We start from the raw sequence: 22,049 nt of genomic DNA, 5'->3' as shown, positions 1-22,049 counted from the left end.
AATGAACATCTACGAAGTTTATACCGCATTTTATATTTAGCTTATGAAGATGTTTACATGTCCATAAAAGTTGAAATCTATAGGGTCATGAATAATAAAAGTTACAGTCCATGTTGCATGATGAGTTTCCACATATATTGTGTTAACTCTCTGAAGCATGAAAGGGACGAGTTAGTCTCCCCAAAACAAGCCTTGTATACGATGCGCATATTTCAAAATATTTTCATTTGCGTGAGTAGCTGAGTGCTTCAGCTATGCACTGGTAGACCAGATTCAACTTAAAAACATAGTACTGTAAGCACTTCTTACTCTACGGGCTAATCACCAGGTGTTTTCATCCTCACATTCTAGTTGGACAGATGCCTGATCAATGATATAAATTCTGCATTGTAAACAGCACACCTGGCAGATGAATACTGCTCCCCAAGTGCCTGAAAAGTCACCTTCAGCAGGACTGTTCAGTTATTATTGGCATTTATGGGGTTAGACAAAGAATCTCTTTGTATATGAAGAGTAGGAGGGTTTAGGTAAATGAGAAAAGGGAGAGGAAGTTAGTCAAGTTAGGGAGAGGAAAAAGATACAAGTGGGAGAGTTCCTAAAATAACTGTAATGAGGTGGGATGTCAGAGTGTAGGTGGCAGTTGGAACATCATAGCTTTAAGCTCAAGTTTTTGAATTCTGGACAAGAGGATTAGGGTTTTCCATCAGCTGGCATGACTTCAATCCATCTTTTTCCACCTGAGCTCTGGCTGGGGCAGGTGTAAGGTCATTGGAGTGAGACATAGCATGTCATAGAGGGAGGAAAGCAAGTTGGAGGAAGGATTGAGTTAACAATGGTTAAGTGGTTTAAAGGATCACAAAATGTAGGGCTTAAGTGGCAGCTGCTACCTCGCTGCAGTGGGAATAAACATGGATTTGGTTAAAGGGAAAAGCACTGCTTGCTCACCTGGTTTTCTGACCAGAACCTGCGTGAACCCCGAGGAATCCCGGGAGAGTCGATACCAGACTCCATCTGGGTCACTCAGCCACTCCTCCACCAAGCAGTAGTACGTGCCAGAATCGCTGCTTTCAGCCCTGTTCAGCGTCAGCACATACAGACGGGGTGACAACCTCTCAGCCTGCACACGCCGTCTCAGTCTCTCCTCATCTGCGTAGGCGCCATATTCGAAGGCCCCGGAGCGTTCGATCCTCAGCAGCAGCTCGTCAGCCTCCGACCCGGTCGCTCGTCTCACGTACCACATCACGGTATGCTGGGAGTCCTGGTTGGTCTGGGAGGTGATGGAGCAATTGATCCTGACACGGCTGTCTTCCAGGTACACCTGAGACTGGTTGTTCTTTTGCACTCTCAGCTTACTCTCTGCAAGGAATGAAGGGAGATGGGGGAAAAGGGAGAAAAGGAAAAGGAGCAGACAGTCATTTCTATGGGTATAGGAAAATGTGAGCGCTGGTGACAGGTACACAATGCAATTTCTGTTTTGTGACAGACGACATGTTGCTAGGTTTATTTCTGGTGGCACCAGGGGAGGAAAAGATAGTGATGTGTGGGTGGGTGCAGCGGTTGATGAAGAAAGAGAGAAAGAAGGGAACAGGAAGGAGAGGGAAATGTCAAGAAAACCAAAGCTGCAGGGATGGGAGGTCTGCTGGTATCAAAGTAAAAATGTATGATAAGATGCAGAACAGGAGAAGAGACAAGGGTGAATGGTAGTGGGGTGGATTGCAAAGTAGGGCTACGTTATTAAGTAAGATATAAGACAAAAGCAGTTTGGGGGGGGGGGGGGGGGGGGGCGTCTTGTCAGTCTGCCAGAAAGTAAACGAAGTAGGAATCCATTTATAAAGTCAAGCAAGGAGGGAAGAGAGCAGATAGGAGAGGAAGGAGACGACAGCGAGGTGTGACTGGGATGTCAGGAAGGAACTGAGGCTGCCCTGAGTGCTGTGACAGGATTGGTTACAGTGACATTGGTTGTGCGATAGGATTAGTTGCAGGTACATCAGGTGTGACCGCAACCAGAGTCCCACTGTCAAATGCCTGGGGGGAGAGGGATTAGTTGAGCAAAGTATGTAGAAAACCACAAAAATGCGTGTAGACATAAACATCCTTGTGTTTTCATACATTCTATGACAACACAAGGACAGAAATTGTGTGTTTTCATACATCTTATGTCCACCTGCACCTCATAATTCTCCGTTCCTGTCGTGAAAAGCACATTTTTTCATGATGTAAGAGCTTCTGTAATTTACATGAGACGTGAAAATACTTGTTATAATGCAGTGAAGATCTGTCTTCAACAATCATAACAACAGGGGTACTTACAAGCAATCAAATATTCATACATTAAGCCAAACAGGTCTGCATAGTTTTGCATTTATAGTTTATTTTTTAGCGGTTTTTCCCAGTGGAATTGGCACACCACCTCTATAACTAGTTTTAACCATCTTGCCTGCACAACAACAATTTGACTGGTAGAACTCGTGTGCAGGGAAACAGATTCCATACATGTGAGCAGCTATAGACATGCATCTTGAGGAAATGCCATCTTTCTTCACACCAGAATGAGTGTAAAACACATTTTGAGGTATCAGCTAGCATTATCTAAAGGACATGGGTGATTTCTGGATGGATTAAAACAGCAGTTTTAAAAAACTGCCTGTTGTAATGCATCTATAGATGCAGTTTTTATTGTAATTAATAACATAAAGATTAAACAGACACAAAAAACCCCCAAAATTGATACTTAGATATCATATACTTGAGATCACAAATAGCACCATAGATCTCAAACCTACAGTTTTGGCAATGCTGCAATGCATCTGTTCCACTGAACATCAAAAACTGTCGAGTACCTAAAGCTGGCATAAAATGCTGGATGACAGCCATATTCTTTTTCCACTTGTCCTCCATCCGACCATTTCCGAACCGTTTTTATATTTTGAGATGGAAACACAGTTTGACATTTCCCCCCAAAGTTAAAAGAAAGATTTTATTGAAAAATTTATTTTCAAAGGAAAATTTGGGTATTGATGCTTTGAGAGTCAGGCATATCTGTAAAAAAAACCCCAAAACTGTAAATAAAAACAGATATGATGTGCAATATGCAGTGCATTTGTATTAATTCGATGTTAATGAGTTGTCATGTACATTTTGTTTCCTGTTTGATAACTTGAACTATATCTGACCTCCTTTTAAAGCTTCCCAATTCCTTTTTATGTTTCTCCTTTGTAAAACAACCTTCTGTATCCCCAAATTCATGCACCCTTCTAGCTCACGCTAGGCTTTGCTATGACTGACTGAATGATTGACTGCCTAGGGTCATAGCCATCTGCCTAGAGAGGCTCATCCTTATCCACAGATTGGCACGCATGCTAAAATGAGAGCCGTTTGTAATATTTCAAAGCTGCCGCGTACATTCAGTATGCGTGTGTTTAGCTGCATTCAAAAGACGCCTGTCTACAAGACATTGTGAGACCACCATGTTGCGTAAGAGTAAAGCTAGCATCTTAAATTAGTCATCATCATTGCCCCTTTACCTCTGTACCCACTAGACTTGGGAGGAAGCCCGACAATGTCCCTATCCGGAATTGCGGTAGAGCCCTGTGGAATCCTGGCAATCCTTTTTTCTTTTTCTTTTTTTTTCAGGAGAATTACTTCCGAACCTCCTGAAGTGGAACCATGCAGGATTGGATTGGCACAGGACAAAGCGATTCTCTGCCATTTCCATTCTGAAGTTTGAATCGGCAGCCAGGAGAAAAACTGGGGGCTGAAAGCCTTTTTTCGTACATCAGTGTTTACAGATATGCCGTTTAAAAATCTAAAATAGGCTAATTATTTGAGAGCTATTAAGTAGCATCATGAGCTATTACAAGTTATTATTGCTCAGTCAAGCATACACTGAAGGGACAAAAAAAACAAAAAGAAAAAGAAGTAGAAGAAAAAGAAAATCTGAGAACAATGAGCACAGAAGCAGAAAGAAAAATTAAAGGAAAGAAAATGCATCTTTTCATATGCCAAAACATCTTAAAAGTCTCCGCTCCCTGCAGAATCCTCATGCTGTGAAAGCGACTTCACAGATCAGCCTGTCAAATCCTGACACGTGTCCATTCCCACAGAGAGCGAAGTTCCTTCTGTCAGCTACACTATAGCCATTCCTACCAAGAGTGCATGTGCTGACGCAAGCAGCAGACGAGCTAAAAATTCAGGATGATGTGCGTACAGTGTGCAGTGCTTTTTTATGTGCAGCACTGATGGGGGAAGATTCATTATGTTGTGGGAAGAAAACCAGCACAGGGAGACAGTTCAAGCGTTGATTGTTAACAAGGATGCTTATCATCTATGTGCATTCCCTAAACAGCAAGAGTAGTTCTGCATTCTTGTGTGTCAACAAGGCTGTCGATACCTTTTTTAACTGTCATCACACGTTTTTGGCTACAGCGTTTCTTTAATAAGCCTCAAGGGTTCATCCACGAAGTAAGACAAATCCGTAATTGGAAACACTTGTTCTCACTGCTCCGCATTAGTTCACGTGCCAGTCAAGTTGTTAGTCGGGTGTGAACAGCAACGCACGGAATTCTTTATGTAGTAACACTTGAATTCTCTTCTTTAAACTCACGGAATAAACATAACAATTTTTCATTTAACCTTGAGCATTAACGTTGACAGCATCTTGCACTGTTCACCTGCCGTTTCCAGGGCAACGCTTTCTTCATGATCAACAAGGGTGGCCAGGATATATTTAAGAATGTCAGTGAGCTCATCCTCAAATAAAAAAACAAAAACAAAAAACACACAACTCAGTTAAACCTTACATCAGCATCCAGGACTGAATAACGTTTAATCAAAAAGTCTGATTTTTGCTCCACAGAAAGCCTGAAATGAATTTTACTTGATGAAATGGAGATGTAATGAGAGACAGAGCACGGCTCAGTCCACAATTGTCTCGGCTCTACTGGAAATACTGTGTTTCAGCAGTTTGCTGGGCATGTACAGTCATTACAGTACACACAAATCCACACAGTGGAGTCACACTAATTGGCTCACTGAACCCTCATCTCATCCCTTCTCCATGTGTGCGGATATTGTCTGGTTTAATAGCTACAGGAAAGTGCAGAGTTGAGACAAAACTGTCTTTATTCCATTTAGTCATCAGTGGAGGCAAGTACATAAAGGCTACAAACAACAGCCCAGTTTTGATGCAAAAAAAAAAAAAAAAGGGGGGGGGGGGGGGGATAGCAAAGTGCACTGCAAATCCCAAAAGCAGCACTGCACAATTGTTGTTTATGAAGCATAGCAGATGAAAACAAGTTTGAGTCCAGGGGGAGGAGAAGTGTACAGCTAAGGATGCTACTGTGGCACATCAGAGCATACCAACCACAGCTCACACAAGCACACGCTCATAACAAAATTTTAGGATAACTTCAAAGGATCTACAAAACTGCCCGGCCGAGCGTTCAGAAGAGGAGAATACAGCTAGAGATGGTAAATCAAAGAAAAAAAGTTATCCTTTTTTCTTTGTCAAGGGAGAAAATTGCAGTTCATTTTCCTTTTTTTTTTCTTCTTGCGTGTGTGTTTTGTGCTGTCGCCGCTTTAGGTGAAGTCTTTTAATACATTGAGTTTCAGGTTAAAAAAAAATCAGATTCAACCCTCTCGTCGTGTGCCTTCATCACAGTCTTTGTATTGATCAGTCATAACCTCTTTGCCCTACAGTCATTTATGCCAGTCTCTCTAATCACCTGATGCTTGCATGAATATTCAACAGACTAACCTGTAGATACATTAATTTTAATGAGGCATACAGTAAATGAAGTGTGAACGCCAGAGGTGCTGCTGGGTCTCTGCCTAAGACTTTGGCTTCTTTTTTTTTTTTTAAATAGTCTAATGATTACTTAATGACCACTGAGCTGACAAGCTTTCTACTAGGCCACAATATAATGCCTCCACTTTAAAGGGAGAAAAAGTAGGCAAGAGACAGGGAGAAAGAGCCACACACAAGAGGAATGAATAAAAGCAAAAAAAAAAAAAAAAAAAAAAAAAAGGCGAACATAGAGAGGGATGAGATTTTTTTCTTAAAGAAGACAGGATGAGAGAAAAATGGAAAAGTTAAGGGATAAATCATCAGCTGAACAGATATTCACAAGACAAGTGAAAGTGAGGGTGCAGAGGGAGGAAGAGAGCCTGGAAAAGATGAGAGAGATGTAAAAGACAGAAAGTGAGAACATGCTCCGGGGGGGATTTTGAAAAGCAGCAGGCAGCCTCTTCAGCTCCACTCCAGAGGACTTATAGTCTTAATGGCTGCCTGCTCCGCCTTTAGCATTAGCCTTAGCACAGCCTGGGGCTTATCCACAGCCAGGACACCAAGCATGTCAGGACTGAAGGCTTTAGACACACCCCAATCCTCTGCAGGACAGCACGCTTTGGCCTGATGCTACTTGCCAACCCCTGCCACTTTACACACAACATACAATGCTACAGATGCCAGCTTGTCTGGACCTCTGTGAGCGGGGGCATAGATAAGAGTGTCAGAAACAACGAGGGAGAGGCTTCACCCGACTGACAATTGGCTTCTCTTCTGAACTAGGAGGCTAATGTCTATGCTAACGACCATGATGTATCTATGATCCCATTGTGTCAAAGGGATAGCACCACTTCTCAATTCTACTCCACAACTCCCCTTGAATAATTTCATTAAGACTGGGCCTATTATAGGGATATCTGCACATAAGGACAGCCTTGAACACATCCGCATACAGGGCAAACCCATGCAATATATATTCATAGCTAGTTGTAAAACACAATGTCAAACCAAATTCATTTCCTATTTCCTGCCAGCCTGTCTGAAAGACTGACTGTTGTAAGCAGGCTGGAGAGCAGGAACAGGATGCACAAGAGGTGTGCATCCTCTTGGGGTCAGGGCAACGTTCGGGACATTAATGACCCAGAAAAACTTTGCACAAAGGGGAGAGCACAAGATGTATCAGACTGAGCCATGTGTCTTCATGCTTGCCTGTGTATGTGTTTGAAAGGGGTCTGCCGATGAGCATAAAACACATTATGCACATTAAACCACAGAACAGTGGCCATTCTGTTAGTGCAGGATGGAGGAGGGCGAGAGCGGGTGTGTATTCAGGAGGCAGCACTGCAGGGCCGTTTTCTGCTCGCTCCTACTATTAGCTGCTGATTTACATGGGGAGCAGCAGCACTGTATCTAGCTCTGAGTTACGACTTCAATTACAGCAGCAGCAGGACACACACACACACATACACACACGGGTGCTTATGAGAGATGGAGAGACACAACACAGAGAATCTCATTGTGTCGGCAGATAGGGCCGAACAAGGAAACGAGCCGGAGATTGGATTGGGTTTGACAGAAAAATGTGCCGTTGTGAGTGCACGAGAGAGAACGTGAGGATTCGCTCGCGTGAAAAAGAAGAAGACGCGATCGGAGGGAACCTGACCTTGAATGTCTGAAACAGACGTGATTAATCAAAAAACCTTTTTGGGAAATTATTTTCCGTTTCACCACACCCCTCAAAGTCTCTTAATTTATCACACATCACGACCTTGCGCGACCTTGCGCGTTTATGCGCGTGTGTGCAGACAAACGGCCCATGACTGCACGTTGAACATTTGCATATGCAAAGAACACATTTGATGAGGCAGGTGATGTGTTTCAGAAATGGATGCAGCAGCCCCGTACACAGAGCTCTGCCTCAGGTGAGCTTGTGGCAATCCCAAACTACATCCATCGCAGGCCAACAAAAAAAAAAAAAAGGGAAAAAAAGAAAGGGGCACAAAAAAGATTTAGAACCCTGTCACCAGCAATGACACTGTGGTAAAGCCTCTATTGTGCAAAAAACAAGCAGAGCTTCCATATCCTTATTATACAGGAGATACTAACAATGATGAAGAAGCTATCTGAAGAATTATGAGGAGGAGGGAAGAAGGGAATTATAAAATACTGAAAATCACAAGACTGAGGCAGAAGCTGGGGGCGTTTGCAGGGAAACATGCAGCTAAGTGAGAGTAAAGGGGAAAGAGGACATTAGATACTTATGGGAAGAGTGAGAACACAATATAGAAAGAAAAGGAAGACATGAGGGTGACAGGCCAGGCCCTAAGACAGACAGCTCCCATCTATTCCCTGATACGCAGCAATCTCCAGTCACTGCAGTGAAGGCAGCATTATCAATAAAAGCCTGGGAGGCAACTACTTCAGTGGCATGAAAGGAGGGCGCACGCGGCATCTCCAACTGCTGGCCCACAAGGCGGGACATGACGGTATGAGGAATATATTCTCTAACTCAAAGCGCAACCACAAGGGAGCAAAACAAGAGAGGAGGCTAGGAACAAGCAAAAATAAAAAAGGAATCCATTCCTGCACTGCGATGTTTGATCATGTGAGCGAAAGGTAGCCAGGGAAACGCATGCGTGGGAGATTAGATGAGGAGAAACTCTAAGTGGGACATCCCACCCCATCATCACCATCATCATTCTAACTCAGCCAATAACCAGGCGGCCTTAATATCCCGCTCCTCATACCAGACACGCACGCACGCGCGCGCACAGAAGTGCACACGCACACACTACAGTGATGAGAAAAATGTATTGATCTCCCCAAATTATCATTAATCTAAATTCTCGTTCCATTAGGGAAGATTCAGCATAATTAGTTTTGTGTTTTCTGCGTACGAGTGTGTGTGTGTGTGTGTGTGGACTCTGCGTTATGAGTAGATGATATTAGATTGTGTTAGAGAGACTGAGGCTTCCCCGGTGATCTGCCATGCTGAACATGTGTTTGCCATTATTGCGTTTCAGAAAGATACAAAGAGAAAACTCAATCAGGTGAAATCTAATATCACTACCACTGTACGTGAAGCTGTATAGCCACGGCGTGTTTATGTTATTTCCGTTTGTTGGCGACTATACTCTGCTGTGGGATCTAATACGGAATCATGTTCCATCATAAGATAATTACACTTTTGCTCAGGGAGACAACCCCCCTCCAAATGTGTGTACACACGCACACATAGACACTGTGCTCTTGTATAGGATGATGATGGTTGTGCTCCTATGTGAGCGATGGTTTTCTCCATGTAGGCTATGGTGGATAATTCAAGCCAAACTGCTGCACAGAGTTGCCTCTCACAATGAACATAATAACTGTATGCGTGTGCAGATATGGTGGTGAACTTGTCTGATATGACTCATGGGACAGGCATCGTACTGTTAATGAAATCTGGAAAATGTAGGCTTGGACTGGGCTACAGACACCCCACTAGTTTGACGGTGTATAACGCTGACCAGCCTATTCCTCAGAGGGTTTGGTCCGGCTTTCATCGACTTCCAACATTTTTATTTTCTTCTGTTGATCAAGGGCAAACAAGTTTTAAGTCCCTGCTTTTGAAGTTCAGCGATATTTTAATGAAGAGCGCCATTTCACATATGCAAACCTCCCTATGCTTGGCACACATGTACCTTTCTTCTGAATTAAAGATAGCGGTATAACAGACCATCAGAAAGCTGAGAGAAACTGTTTTTCTGTTGGGTGATTCTTTATACATTGGTAAGCCACTAAAAAAAAAATATATATATATATAAATATGTTATTATTATTATTATTATTTGAATGTAGTGGTACATCAAAGTAGGTCAAAGGTCAAAGTAGCCACATTTCAAGGTTTCTTAACAGTACATTTTTAACAAGCTGGTCAACCTGTCAGATATTAACATGAAAGCTTGCAGAAGCTGACCATAAGGTGTGCGGCATGCCCATATGCAGTATGTATGTACGCTGCCAAAGCAGCTCATACATATTGAAAAAGTACCTCTGGAAGCATGGTTTAAAGTCTCTCAATTATGTATCTGGTCAGATGCTGTGTTTGCTCACACCTCATTACACACACTCTCCTTTATCCCACTTCTGTGGGAGAGGAACAGTAAATGCCAGCCGCTCATTTAGCCAGGAGTGGTTAACATTTAGGGAAACAGTGAGGAAAAACAGATGGTGAGGAGAGGCGTGAGGCAGAAAGAGACGTCCTACATTTTGACAAATGAATCATCGGCCTAAATGCAGGTCACAACCAAAAAAAGAAATGTAGAAGAAGAAGAAGATAGAAAACCCCATAAGAGGCAGTGGACACGAACACGGCATGACCATGACTGAAATAAGCTTTGGCAACCAATGAGATAAAGGAAATCAGTCGCTCGCCCTCCCCTGTGTGACAGTGCCCTCATGCACAGAATGACTGCATCGTTACGGTTACTGATTGGATTGAAGTCGATAACTGATCACATCGTCATGGTAACTAATGGTATTACCAAGCTAACCGATCACTTTGTCTTAGAGACAGACACTACTGGAAAAGAGAGTGGAAGGAGGAGACCCCTGATTGCTATGAAATGTCTGTCTCTGTGTGTTTGTGTCCTTTTACATTTTTCTGGTTATGGATAAACAAAGTAAACTGCGCACGGGCAGGAGGTAAATGAGCATTCAGGATGATAAGTTGATTTCCAAATACTTTTTGAAGGGGCCGGAGATGCAGCGCGGTCTGCATGAGCGGTTAAGGTCAGAGCAGAATCAGTCACGCAAGTAAAGCACCGTCTCTGCACTGTAGTGCTTCTATAGGTTTGTTTAATACATGTTTGCATTATGTATTGCTCCATTCTAGATAATAAAACTGAACTCTTATTGCTCGTATTTCTTTCTTACATGTTTTAGTCCCATCTGCACTCATCTGGAGGTGCATGTGTGGGTTACACTGAGGACCGCAGCGGGAGAGACATTAAGTCTGAGTTGAGTTTGAGAGCAGGAAGAGAGGTGATGTTCAGCTGGGTCATCTTGACCTTGGATCAAGTATGAAAGCTGAGTCAGTGTATTGTACTGACTGACAAGAAGATGTACTGATGAAAATATGATTTTGCTGAAATTCTACTGGGCGTGGGACACTTGGTCAAAACGACCAAATTGACATTCACCATAAGATGCTTTGCTAAAGAAAGTTTCATCTGTTGCAGTATGACTTTCTGCAACAGCATCTGAATTAACAGCACCACGGAATGAAAGACTATTCATACTATACGTGCAACGACATTCATCTGGCCGACTTGAAAAGTGCTGTTGATCATCACAAAGTGCCTCTGAACTCAATACAGCATCTCACTTATCCCCACCTGAACAGGTGCCTGCAGGCACGCATTGTTCACGGTCACATGTAGAACCTGCTGATATTATTTTAACACTTGAAAGCCTACTTGTCATCCCACCCACACATCTCGCTGACATTCTTCCTGCTAAATCCAACAAATCGGATCCCCTGTTGTACAGCAGGTACAACAACGCTTAGTTGGACTGCTTTAAATCCTACGAAAATAGTGGGTTATTTTATCAGCAGGATGAGCTTTTTTCCAGGGGTAAATTCACCTGAATAAATGAAGTATCGTACTGTTAAGGTACATCAGACTGGGCTAAATTGGGCCAAAGCGGGTTTGTGCTTCTTTGTGGGGATTTTTTGTTTGCATTCGGCCACTAATTGGGCTGTGTCTGAATGGGTTCTGTGCGTGCATGTGAGTGTGCCTGTGAAGCACAGAAGGCCAATGAGGGCGGAATAGACAGTTTAATGCCTCCGCTGAGGAAAAGGGTTCAAGGACAGATCGCTCACTCCCTTTATCACACTTTCTCTCTCGCTCCGTCTCTGTCCTTTGCTACTTTCTCTCCTCCCTCCTTCACTCAGTTTTCTCTTCCTGTGGGATATTTAGCAATCCATTCACTGCGCTCCATTAGGAGGCTCCACCCTGCCCTGCATACTCAGTCACACACACACACACACACACACACACACACACACACACACACACACACACACACACACACACACACACACACACACACACACACACATCCACAGAAACTCCAATTAGTGGCTAAACCACAGACTAAGAGCAATTAGAGCAGGTAGAAATCCTCTAAGCTCTGGTGCCTTCACCCTATTTGAAAGTGTATAAGTCTGTGTGTGACTGTATGTTTGAATCTGTGTTTATCCCCGTTTGTGTGCTGGTCTGTGTCCACTCCAATTAGATGTGTGTCAACCTGGCAACACAGTCTTGCAGCTTTACCTGGCTGTAGGACACTGATGCCAAGTGGGTTGGAAGTGCGATTGGCCACTCTGCTCCAGCTGTTGTCGTAGTTCCTCCTCCACAGGACTGCAGTGCAACGATATTTGCCCGCCTCACGGCGCCCGGCCCGGGTCACAGACAGCCAGAAATTGGTGTGGGAGTGGGAGCGGTCCACGGTGGTGCGGGTGCCCAATCCCAGCAGTTGCTCCCCCCACTGCAGCGTGCCTTCGCGCGTGAAAGTCACCAGTTCTTTGAACTCTCCTTCAGCCTCGCCATCGATTTCTGTTCCAGCTGGCTTAAAGTGCCAGGTGACGGAAGTGGGGACGCGTGGGTTATGGCGGGGCTTGACCAGGCACAGGAGATCAAAGGAGTCTCCGAAGGTTATGGATGGTGTGCGCGATGAGGCCGACACCGAGAAGGAGGACTCTAGATGATGGAAGAAGAGGGGAAAGAAAGTTAGGCTGGCACACAGTCAAATGGGTTTTTTATCTGACTAATGATAAATCTTTACATAATAAAGTTTAAAAAGTAATCACATTCTGGAAAGAGTTTTTGTTTCAGCATAGGTACCAGGAGGAAGAAAGTCCACTGCTGAATAAGACCATACTTATCTAAGAGTTCACAGGTAAAGCATTTCTCAGTCTCCAAGTATTCTCCAGCATCATTACAGGTGTCAAAAGACAGCTGTGTGTGCGCGTGAGTGTGAATTTGTAAGCTTGACTGTGAGAGAGCGCCTCAAAATTAACGGTGATGCAACAAAGAAAACCCAGGGGGGAGATTTCCTCTAAGCGCCGATGTTCGATCTACGCTCAACTGCTTGCCAAGTCTAAACTATCCTCATTAAGCTAAAAACAATCTCCCAACTCCTTATATTACTGCCAACAGACACCTACACTGGAAAACAAGAGTGATCAGAGAGGGAGAGAGAAAAGAGATAGGCTGGGTGAAACAAATAAACAATAATAATAATAAAAAAAAAACAATCCCTTTTCTCTCTGGCCCTGCTGCACCTATTTCAGGGCACTCATTGAATGTGACTGATTGCACTTGAAAATGAGAAAGATGGTCATACACAGATACAACACCAACAACAACAAAAAAAAGCGTGAGGTGGAATGAAAACATGTTGATGAAGTCTGACTTTTGCCAGATCGGATAATTCGTTTCCTTGAGACTTTGCGCATTCTCCATTATGTTCTTGTCGACAGCATCGTTGCTTTCTCTCCGTCCCTCACCCTCTCCTGTCCTCTGACAGTCATCATCCTCAGCGTCCTTCAGGATGTAATCAATGGCTTTCTGTCCAGACTTGGCTACAGCTGGGACAGCCGCCTGGGGCCATAATTCTCTAACAGACAATAACTCTCCCCTCTCACTCCATCTCTCATCGCCTGGCAACCCTCTTCCATTTTCCCCTCACAGTCTGTCTGCCTCAGTGACAGAAAAGAGGATTTCACGCTGATCCATTTTTTTCCCCATACAACTCTCTTTTTGTGTGTGAATAAACATTGTGTTTCTTTCCATTACCGTACAAAGTGTGCTTGATTGTTTGGAACACCGTGTGTGTGAATATGTACCCTCCACTGTCATTTGTCTGCTTATGTGTGCCACCTGAAACACCATAAGGGCCCCTAATGCCAGTCAACTAAATAAGTCCCAGAGGACATCCACTTGCTATTCTCAGTAGGTCTTGTCAGGAAGCAAAGGGAATTGTGAATAAGGATGATATAGAATACGGTATGGGCACAGTGGCCGCATGAAATTTCACCCACCACACTGTCAGTCACTGCTTTTACAAGCAGTAATCAATCCTGTGTTTGTTGTTGTCGGAGGCTGGGTGGGACAAACCCTGCTTTTGATGCAAGTTTTGAATGTCCAGTATATGTCCAATGATATACCCCTTGTCTCAATCGGAAAATGCTACTATTGGCCTTTTAAGCTCAGGAACAGAAGTGTAAGATTTTCTTTTTCTTTTTAAATCAAATGCTCCATTCACATGGTAGGTTTAGGTCCAATAAACATGCTTTTGGAAGCTAAAGTGAGGAAAAACACAGGCCAAAACAAATCAGACATAACACACGTATTGACCGTCATGCTATCATGCCTATTTAGAAAGCCAAGCATGGAGGAGAAGAGGGTTGTCGAGAAGTGCAACTGAAGAAAGATGAACATCTTTGGACTTCCTTTTTTCGGATTTGCATAATATGTCCCTTGTTCCTCAAACAAATGTTTCTGTTGTTGCCCAAACTTAAGAAATGGCCACTTAAAAACTGACATCTCCTCTCTGCAGCACCACTGTCTGCTGCTGTAGGGAGCTAATCCGTTAGTTGTGTGTCTATGTGTGTGTGCATGCTGCACCCGGTGCTCCTGCCCTGCCAGCGCCTCACTGCTCTGCTCCAGTGGCTTCCTCCGCCTGTACTGAGGATGTTCAGCTTAAGTCAGCAATGACAGAGGAGACCCACAGACTGTGAAACACATTTCCACTGCATTTCCATTCTAATAATTCTGGCTAATCCAAGTGTGTGTGTGCGCACGTGTGGGTCTATCATGGGTGTCATGGAAGCACTGCTCTTGACATGAGGCAGGTGGTGTGAGAGTGTGTGTCATAATAGCTCTAGCCCCTAAGCAGTACATGAATAAAACATGCTTTATTCTACCATGTGGACTCCATGTTTTTCCTGAGCCATTTGTCAGTCTTTAGCAAATCACAAAACCCATTTGTGTCCCTTTGATTCTGTGTACAGACATGCTGGAATTGTCAGGGCATTTACATGCCTCACTGACTTGTAGATATTAGAATACAGATCAGATTAGGATGACATTGCTCACCGACAGTTGTGACATTGACCATCTTGGTGTCGGATCTTTCTTCACTCTTCTCCCAGTTTAGCTCAGATTCAGAGCCGGTGTGAAGCCACTCAGTGGCTGAGCAGCGGTACAGGCCCCTGTCCCCAGGTAAGGCGTTGTGTATGGAAAGAGAGAATGTGTCAGCTCGCACCTTCTCCACGCGTATCTCCCCATAACTGGCACGCTCTCTGTAGCTGGGGCTATGCCATATTGTGCCGTCCCGATCAATGGAAGCCACTTCCTTGGTCAGTGAAGCTGTTTTGCTGTCTGTCCACTGCCAGACAACAGACACGGGGCCCGTGGTAGCGTGGACTGTGCAGGTCAGCTGGATCACGTCACCCTCTAGGACCACTGAGGAGTTACTGGACAAGAACACTGTGATGTTGCTCTCTGAGTGGGAAGAGAAAATACAGAGATAGACAGTGAGTTGGTTGTGATGCAGAGAGAAAGCTGACTGAGAAAATATCCACACTCCCATTTACATAAATAATAATACTAATAAGCTGGAGGGGGAGGCTGGGGAGAAGAAGTCTGCGCTTCTCTGCTTGGGCTGCTGCCCCTGTGACCTGCCCCCAATAAGCAAAATAAAATGGATGTGATGGATGGATTACTAAATTCAGAACTCTGCAAAAGTCTATCCAGCATGGCTCGCAGTGTTTTTCAATAAGTTCATGTCTTAACAGACTTAAAATGTGACATCTTCAGGTCTCTAACTGTGGTTTTTTAAACTGTGGGCTGTCACAGGGCCATTCTGACGAAAGAGCTGCACTTCTGTCACATCAGACCAGAGAAAAGTTTTCTTCAGCCTTTTCATCAGAGTCTGTTTGTCAGGTCAAATTCCAAGTGGGCTCTAATACATCGAGTCACAACAGTTTATCTGCCTACTTAATGTTGTCTAGCTCCCCCACTGTGTTGCTAAAGGTGCTTCATATTGAGGCCATTAATGTTAAGGCTCAAAGTTTGTTCATCTTATTACAAAGCAGAATGTCATTAACTTCACTGATCAGTGGTACTATTGTTGTGGCTGATCAGCATCCTTTAACTCATGAGTGGCCTTTGAACAACAAGGACTGTCAAGGTCAGTCATAGAGGGGCTACGTCCAAATCATGGTAAATATTTTATTGAAGAAAACAGACTTAAAGTGATTTTTTTTATTATAATTATTTCTATTATGGTGAATTATTCATACAGAAATACAAACTCTAACTCTCCTACAATAGCTTAGAATTAAGAACACTTATGTCTAACAAACAAACGAGAAAAGGAGAAAAAAAATGAAAGAATGTATCAGTAGAATTTATTTTTGATGTATTTTTCTCAATATGCACTTTTTTTCTGAGTCATTTCCAGTAAAAATGTTTTCTTGCAGACTATTAAAACTGTTTTGTCCATGATGGAAATCTAAAATTATTCTGATTTCATTAACACCAACAAACGAAACAACATTTTAATGATCAATCTGTTGAAAGATAAAAAAAAAAAAGAAGCATATATATTTAACCACACTTTGCTGTGATGCAAAACAGCTTAAGCCAGATGCCTGGTTGTTGTTTTTCTCTTCAAACTGCAAGTTTAGTGTTTGGTTCAGGTTCTGTGCTGTGAATATTTTCAGGATGGATTGAACGTGTGCACAAGTAACGAGACTCCTGTTTGGTGTTCGTCTTTATCACAGAGGAAAGTTGCCAAATGCAGTTAAGTGCTGCCAAACATGCAGAGCATTGGAGCAGCTTGTGTAAGTGTGTGTGTGTGTGTGCTTATAGGTGCTCTTTCACAGTCAACTGCAAATGGATTGCTGAGAAGTTCAAACTTGATTTTCTGGGCTTCAAAGTCAGAAAACTCGCTCTGAGAGCGCAGTTGTGTTTGCTCAGTTTTTCAACAAAAAGTGCAACGGGCAATGCAGCGCTACAGATCTGCTCCATCATCGATTGACAGCAAGTGACTCGGGTTTCCTTCTAACATCTGTGTTTCCCACAGGGCCAGATTGGCTTTAAAAGCTCTTGCATGTTTCATCATCACATGGCCCTACCCCTGAAGCTGCCCCTACCACAGTGAACTGGTATTTCGCACCAAAATTCAAACTCACAGAGCCATTTTTCATCCACGAGCTCTTTGGCATCTTTCCCTTTGCTTTCCATAAACTCAACTTGAAACATCTTTCCAGCCCTTTCCCTTCATTTAACCATGACGCTTCTGTGTGATAGGGCATGCCTTCATGTCCAGACATCATCTCTTAAACCGTTGGTTCATGTAATGATAAATGTTGGTGTTACCGGGCTAATTCCACGTTCCACTTTCAGGGTTTTACCACACAACACTTACTGGTGTATAAGGCAGTTATAAACTGTGACTTCACCAGTGCGTCTTCTCCCACACAGCTGTCCACTAAGCCACTCTTTTCACCACATATCGCAGGCGGTCCATCTGTTGTCATTCCTTTGGCGCTCCCCCAAAGCAGCTTCATTTAAGTTACGCACTTCGATTACTTCTTCAAATATGTCTTTTCCCTTAGTTGTGCCATTGCATTGATTTAATTCCCAACAGTTCCCCTGGAGTCAGCTCGACGCGTGAAGATCGAGAGCTGGGCAGTATCAACCATGTCACAGGAAGGGAATTTGCAGCGAAGTCTTCTCCTTTTTCCATCAGCTGTTTTTGCAGATTGGTGGCAACCTCACAAAGACAATCGGTAACAGTATTCCGAGTACTTAAAATGCTTACTTTTTGTCTGGGATTGCACACTTTAAATATGCACCACTTTAAAAATTCCTCCTCACTTTGTCACCAGGCTGATTTGGCCATTGCTTCTGCCACAATAAAACCGGCTTTAACAACAGCCTCTCTTTGAAATGTTGCTTCTGTGAACACAGTCTGCCATGACACCAAACTTCTTTTCATCTCTTCTGCCTTCTGAAGATTCTGCTGTTTGTCCTGGCGTTTTGTTTCATAGTGTCATCTTGTGCTATATTCTTCAATTATGGTCACATCGGCTCCGCACACAAGACAAAGAGGTTTACCCTTTCATGTTAGCGATCAGTTACTCTGCCTCCCACTTCTCTTGAAAGCCGCCGGGCCCTTTTGATCTTTTTTTTGTTTTGTTTTGTTTTGTTTTTAATTTCGACTGGAAAAGACTGGTTGATCATGAGGCTAACAAGTATATCAAATCAAGACGTGTGAGGGGTAGCTGGCACTAGTTTCAATTGACACGCTAATGCGCCAGCCATTCCAGTGCAATCAAACCAACTTGGTGTATACATACTTCTGTTTTGTAAAGCACTTTGTGAGTTTTGTTCTTGAAAAGTGCTATATAGTAAACCTTACTTACTTACATACCAACTGATAAGATTTTTAAGACTGATACCAAAACCAAGACTTATATTTGTAGATTTAAAAAACGGATTTCCCCAATATTTTTATTTTTATTTTTAGACTTTTAAATGCACAGAAAGCTTTTTGAAAGAGAAAATGATCAGAGCTGTGAAACCAAACTTAAAAAATTGTGTGTAAATGATCAGTCTTCATTCTGGAAAAATTAATATAAATAAATAAATGTAAATAAAATTAAATAGTTTTACTTCACATTTGTGCAAGGATTGAACCACACATTTGTGAGTCTTCATAAATTACTGTACACATTTGTAAATCGTTACACTTGTGGATCATAGCATATGCATTTTTAGGCATATTTCTCTCCATAGATTTTACTCCCATGCCAGAATTTTACTGCAATCTCTACACTTGTGTAAAGTAGAGGTTTTTCAAAACATTTTCATCTTTTTTCCACTAGTGCAGCGCTGGGTCCAAACCTGGAACCAGTTCCATACTGAAAAAAACAGACTGGGGCTGGTCATTGTTTTTAGTGGGAACGTAGCCTGTGGTTTCTGTCTGCTATATTTTTCCTTGTATGAAAATTACTGTATAATTTATGTTTAGTTCCCAATCCTGATAAAATATTGGCTGCTTATAAAACACAGATCAATGCTATGACTGCACCAGCACAGTCACCGTGCTCATAGAAAACTAGATGATGGAAAATAATGACGTGTAAGTGTCGATTAGGGCAAAATGTCCACGATATCAATTAAAGATGAAATACACAAAAAGCCCCCCAAAAAGAAAACAAGAGAAAAAAAAAAGGAAAAGTGATCGGATCTAGATACTATATTTGATACGGATTTTAGGACACAGGAACTCATCCAAAAGCGTAACTCCTTCTCAAACTGAATCCAAGAGATAGCTAGAATAACTCTGTCTGTGTCAAACAATTCAGAGAGCAGAGGTGGCCATGGGCAATAAATCAAATTGCTGAGCTTTTCCCTGGAGTGCAACACTGTAAAAGTGCTGTGTGCGTCTGTTTGCATGCTTATGAGTGTGTATGGAAGCATGTGTCAGGGTAAGATAGTGCAGTTTTGTAACTGGCCCCAGGCACATCAGAGTGACAGCCACAGTAGACACACTGATAAGTTTTGTGTGTGTGTGTGGGTTGAGATTCTCTTCCTGAACCTTGTGAAGCTTGTTCACCAAGTCCTTAATACGCACAGGAAAGAAGGTTCAGATCACAGGGCTCAGTGGCACTTCAGAGGAGAAGGATAAAAGTCTTTACTGACTCTTCTGCTCTGTTTTTCTGCTTTATCTAGACTCCTATCACTTCAGCATCCATCAAACATCACGGAGCTCTGGTTGACCCATAAGCTCTCCTCCCCTCTGCGGAGCTAGTGCTGCTGTCTCGTGGGGGGTGCGGCTTAAGAATTCTCACATTTTTTTTTCCTTCCCTTAGGCCAAGCTCTGCTGCCTCCCTCTCAGCTCACCGGCTCTCCTAATAAGCATGAGTCCTCTGTGAATATGAAATGAATTCAATTCTTATTTCTATCAGATTCACATTAAAAAAGGGAAAATGCTTCATCCTTTACTTTTGTCTTTCATTTGAACAGCTCATAGTTTTCTTACACAGCTAAGAATAGACTGTAACATGTAGATATATCTGCCTGCCTACCCTTAAAAATCTCTTGGTCTAGTCAACGTTCCTTTCCCTGTTATTTAATTTTTTCAATTTTTACCCACCGGCTCCTTCTCCTTTGTGCTGAACAGAATGCATTTTTCTCTCCAATCCCAAAGAGCCCCAACTCTCTTTCCCTACCTTATCACCTGTCCCTTCCATCTTTATGATAGAGATTCAGTCTGGCAAGTGAGCTCTCCCTCCCTCTCTCAGTGCAAAGGTAAACTCCATCCATCAACATTCATTTGTCATGAGTGTTTACCCCTGTTTTTCCTTCGCTGTAACCTCTGCCTGCCGCTAAATCATCAACTATAAACCCCTGTCGCAACCCATTAACAGCTTCCCCCCCCAATTCCACAAATTAAAGTGATGAAGCACATCTTCAAACTTTGTGTCTGTGCCTGAATGTAAGAGAAAGGAGGCATAAGGAAAGTCTGCATACGACACACACGCTCCCCGAACACTACTGCTGTGTTTCATGAAAGTTCTCCACCAATAACCATGCCCATTATCTTGTGTAAACCCTATAAACATCCTTTATATGGCATTAGGGCCTTTTGTTGGAAAAACAAACCTTCCATACAGAGATATTCCCAAGAGACTGCTGCAGGCTCTGGGCCATTGTTTTGGGGTGATTTAACAGGGGCTGCAGAACGGTCAGAATAAGGTAGCATCGGCTGCTTGAGCAGAGATACTACTTTGTGGCCATTATGTTTTATTATGCTGGTATCAGTTGGCTGGCTCCATGCACTGTTCTAGTCCTCAGAGGCATGGTAGCACAGAGAGACAAGGGAAGGCAGCATCAGACACAGATGCTATGAGTGTGTAGAAGAAAAAACACCAGAAGTGATTTGGGAACAAGGTTTTAAAGGTTTAACTGTATATTTGTATCAATCAGCTGCAAGGCTGACATCACCCCATTGGCTAGCCCTGCTTAACCCAGCTGAGGAGGTTTGCCCCAGCAGAACACATTAATTTAGCCTAGGGAGCCACCCTGGAGAGCTAGATGCCATTCTCTGCTTCTTTTCTTTCTCCACACTTTCATTTCATGGCTGTTAGCTCAGCCTCCTTCACTCAGGACTCTTCTGCTCTCCATTATCCTACTATAGTGTTACCCACCCTCCCCATCTCCCCCACTAAGCCAAGGAAATGGGAAGGACCATAATGCTGCATTACCAATCCTTAGCAATCCACTCAAACAGAAAATAAATCAGGAATAAGAGTAGCATTATCCCATTCCCTCTTACTCACAGCTAACAATAGAACCTCTGCAGCTATCCGTTATAGCCACCCTTAGAAGGACAGGACACGGGGGTGGGGTGGCAGAGAAACGCAGCAGAGGATCACAGCACGATATTACATGTGGACTAAGTGAAGATAAAACAGCCATTATCAAAATGTCATCATTCTTAGTGAACTTGACAACTAAGGACAGGACGGCCACACAACTGGCTTCAGTGAACAGATTATTACTCACTCAGTGCCTGGACTGTGATCTGGACATTGCGGGATCTCTTGCTGCGGTCGATGAAGTCACCCGTGGGCGTCTTCTCCCGCTCTGTTACGCGGCAGATATACTTGCCGGCATCTTCAGGGCGCAAGTGCTGCAGCTTGAGCAGGTGCACGTTGACGCTCTCTTTGCGCACAGTCATTTGACCGGCGGCCTCCCGGGCGACATAATCGGGGCCCAGATTAGGCACGGCACTGGGGCCCACCACGGCCACCGGTGAGCTGCTGAAGACCCACGACACAGAGAAGAAACGCTCGGGGACATTCTGCGCCTCAATGGTGCAGCGAAGCTCCAGCGGCTCACCGGCCGTGAAGGACCGTCGCTCCGTGCTCACCTGGATGCTGAAATCCCGGTCTGAAAGAAAGGAAAACAAATGAAAACAACAAGGTTAAAGGCTAATAAATGCACGGAGATTTCAATTAAAGCTGCTCGAAACCGAAGCGCACAGTGCTGCTTCATTTTCTTGGTAAGCTGAACATGCATTACCCAAGAGAAAGGGGTTAAGAAGACTGAGCAGTGGGTGGTAGAGGTGGGGTTTGATGTATTCAGGAAAGCCATGGGGCAATAACATGGCATCAGCTCGTGCAGAGAAAAAGAAT

General features: G+C 43.4%; 1 protein-coding gene across 2 annotated transcripts in view; it reads right to left on the bottom strand.

Moving 5' to 3' along the window:
* Window positions 1-22,049, bottom strand: part of igsf3 (immunoglobulin superfamily, member 3) — a 79,417-nt gene that overhangs the window by 6,267 nt on the left and 51,101 nt on the right. For both annotated transcript variants that reach the window (XM_082508684.1, XM_082508685.1), the window contains exons 5-8: window positions 21,418-21,804; window positions 14,932-15,339; window positions 12,106-12,531; window positions 946-1,356 (exon numbers count right to left, since the gene is read on the bottom strand). In XM_082508684.1, coding sequence (XP_082364810.1) covers window positions 946-1,356; window positions 12,106-12,531; window positions 14,932-15,339; window positions 21,418-21,804 — 1,632 coding nt within the window. The remainder of the gene's footprint in view (window positions 1-945; window positions 1,357-12,105; window positions 12,532-14,931; window positions 15,340-21,417; window positions 21,805-22,049) is intronic.

This window comes from Aulonocara stuartgranti, assembly GCF_965226115.1.
Source record: "Aulonocara stuartgranti genome assembly, chromosome: 16".
Taxonomy (NCBI): Eukaryota; Metazoa; Chordata; class Actinopteri; order Cichliformes; family Cichlidae; genus Aulonocara; species Aulonocara stuartgranti.
The sequence above is the reverse complement of the archived record's forward strand: the minus strand, read 5'-3'. Positions and strand labels throughout refer to the sequence as shown.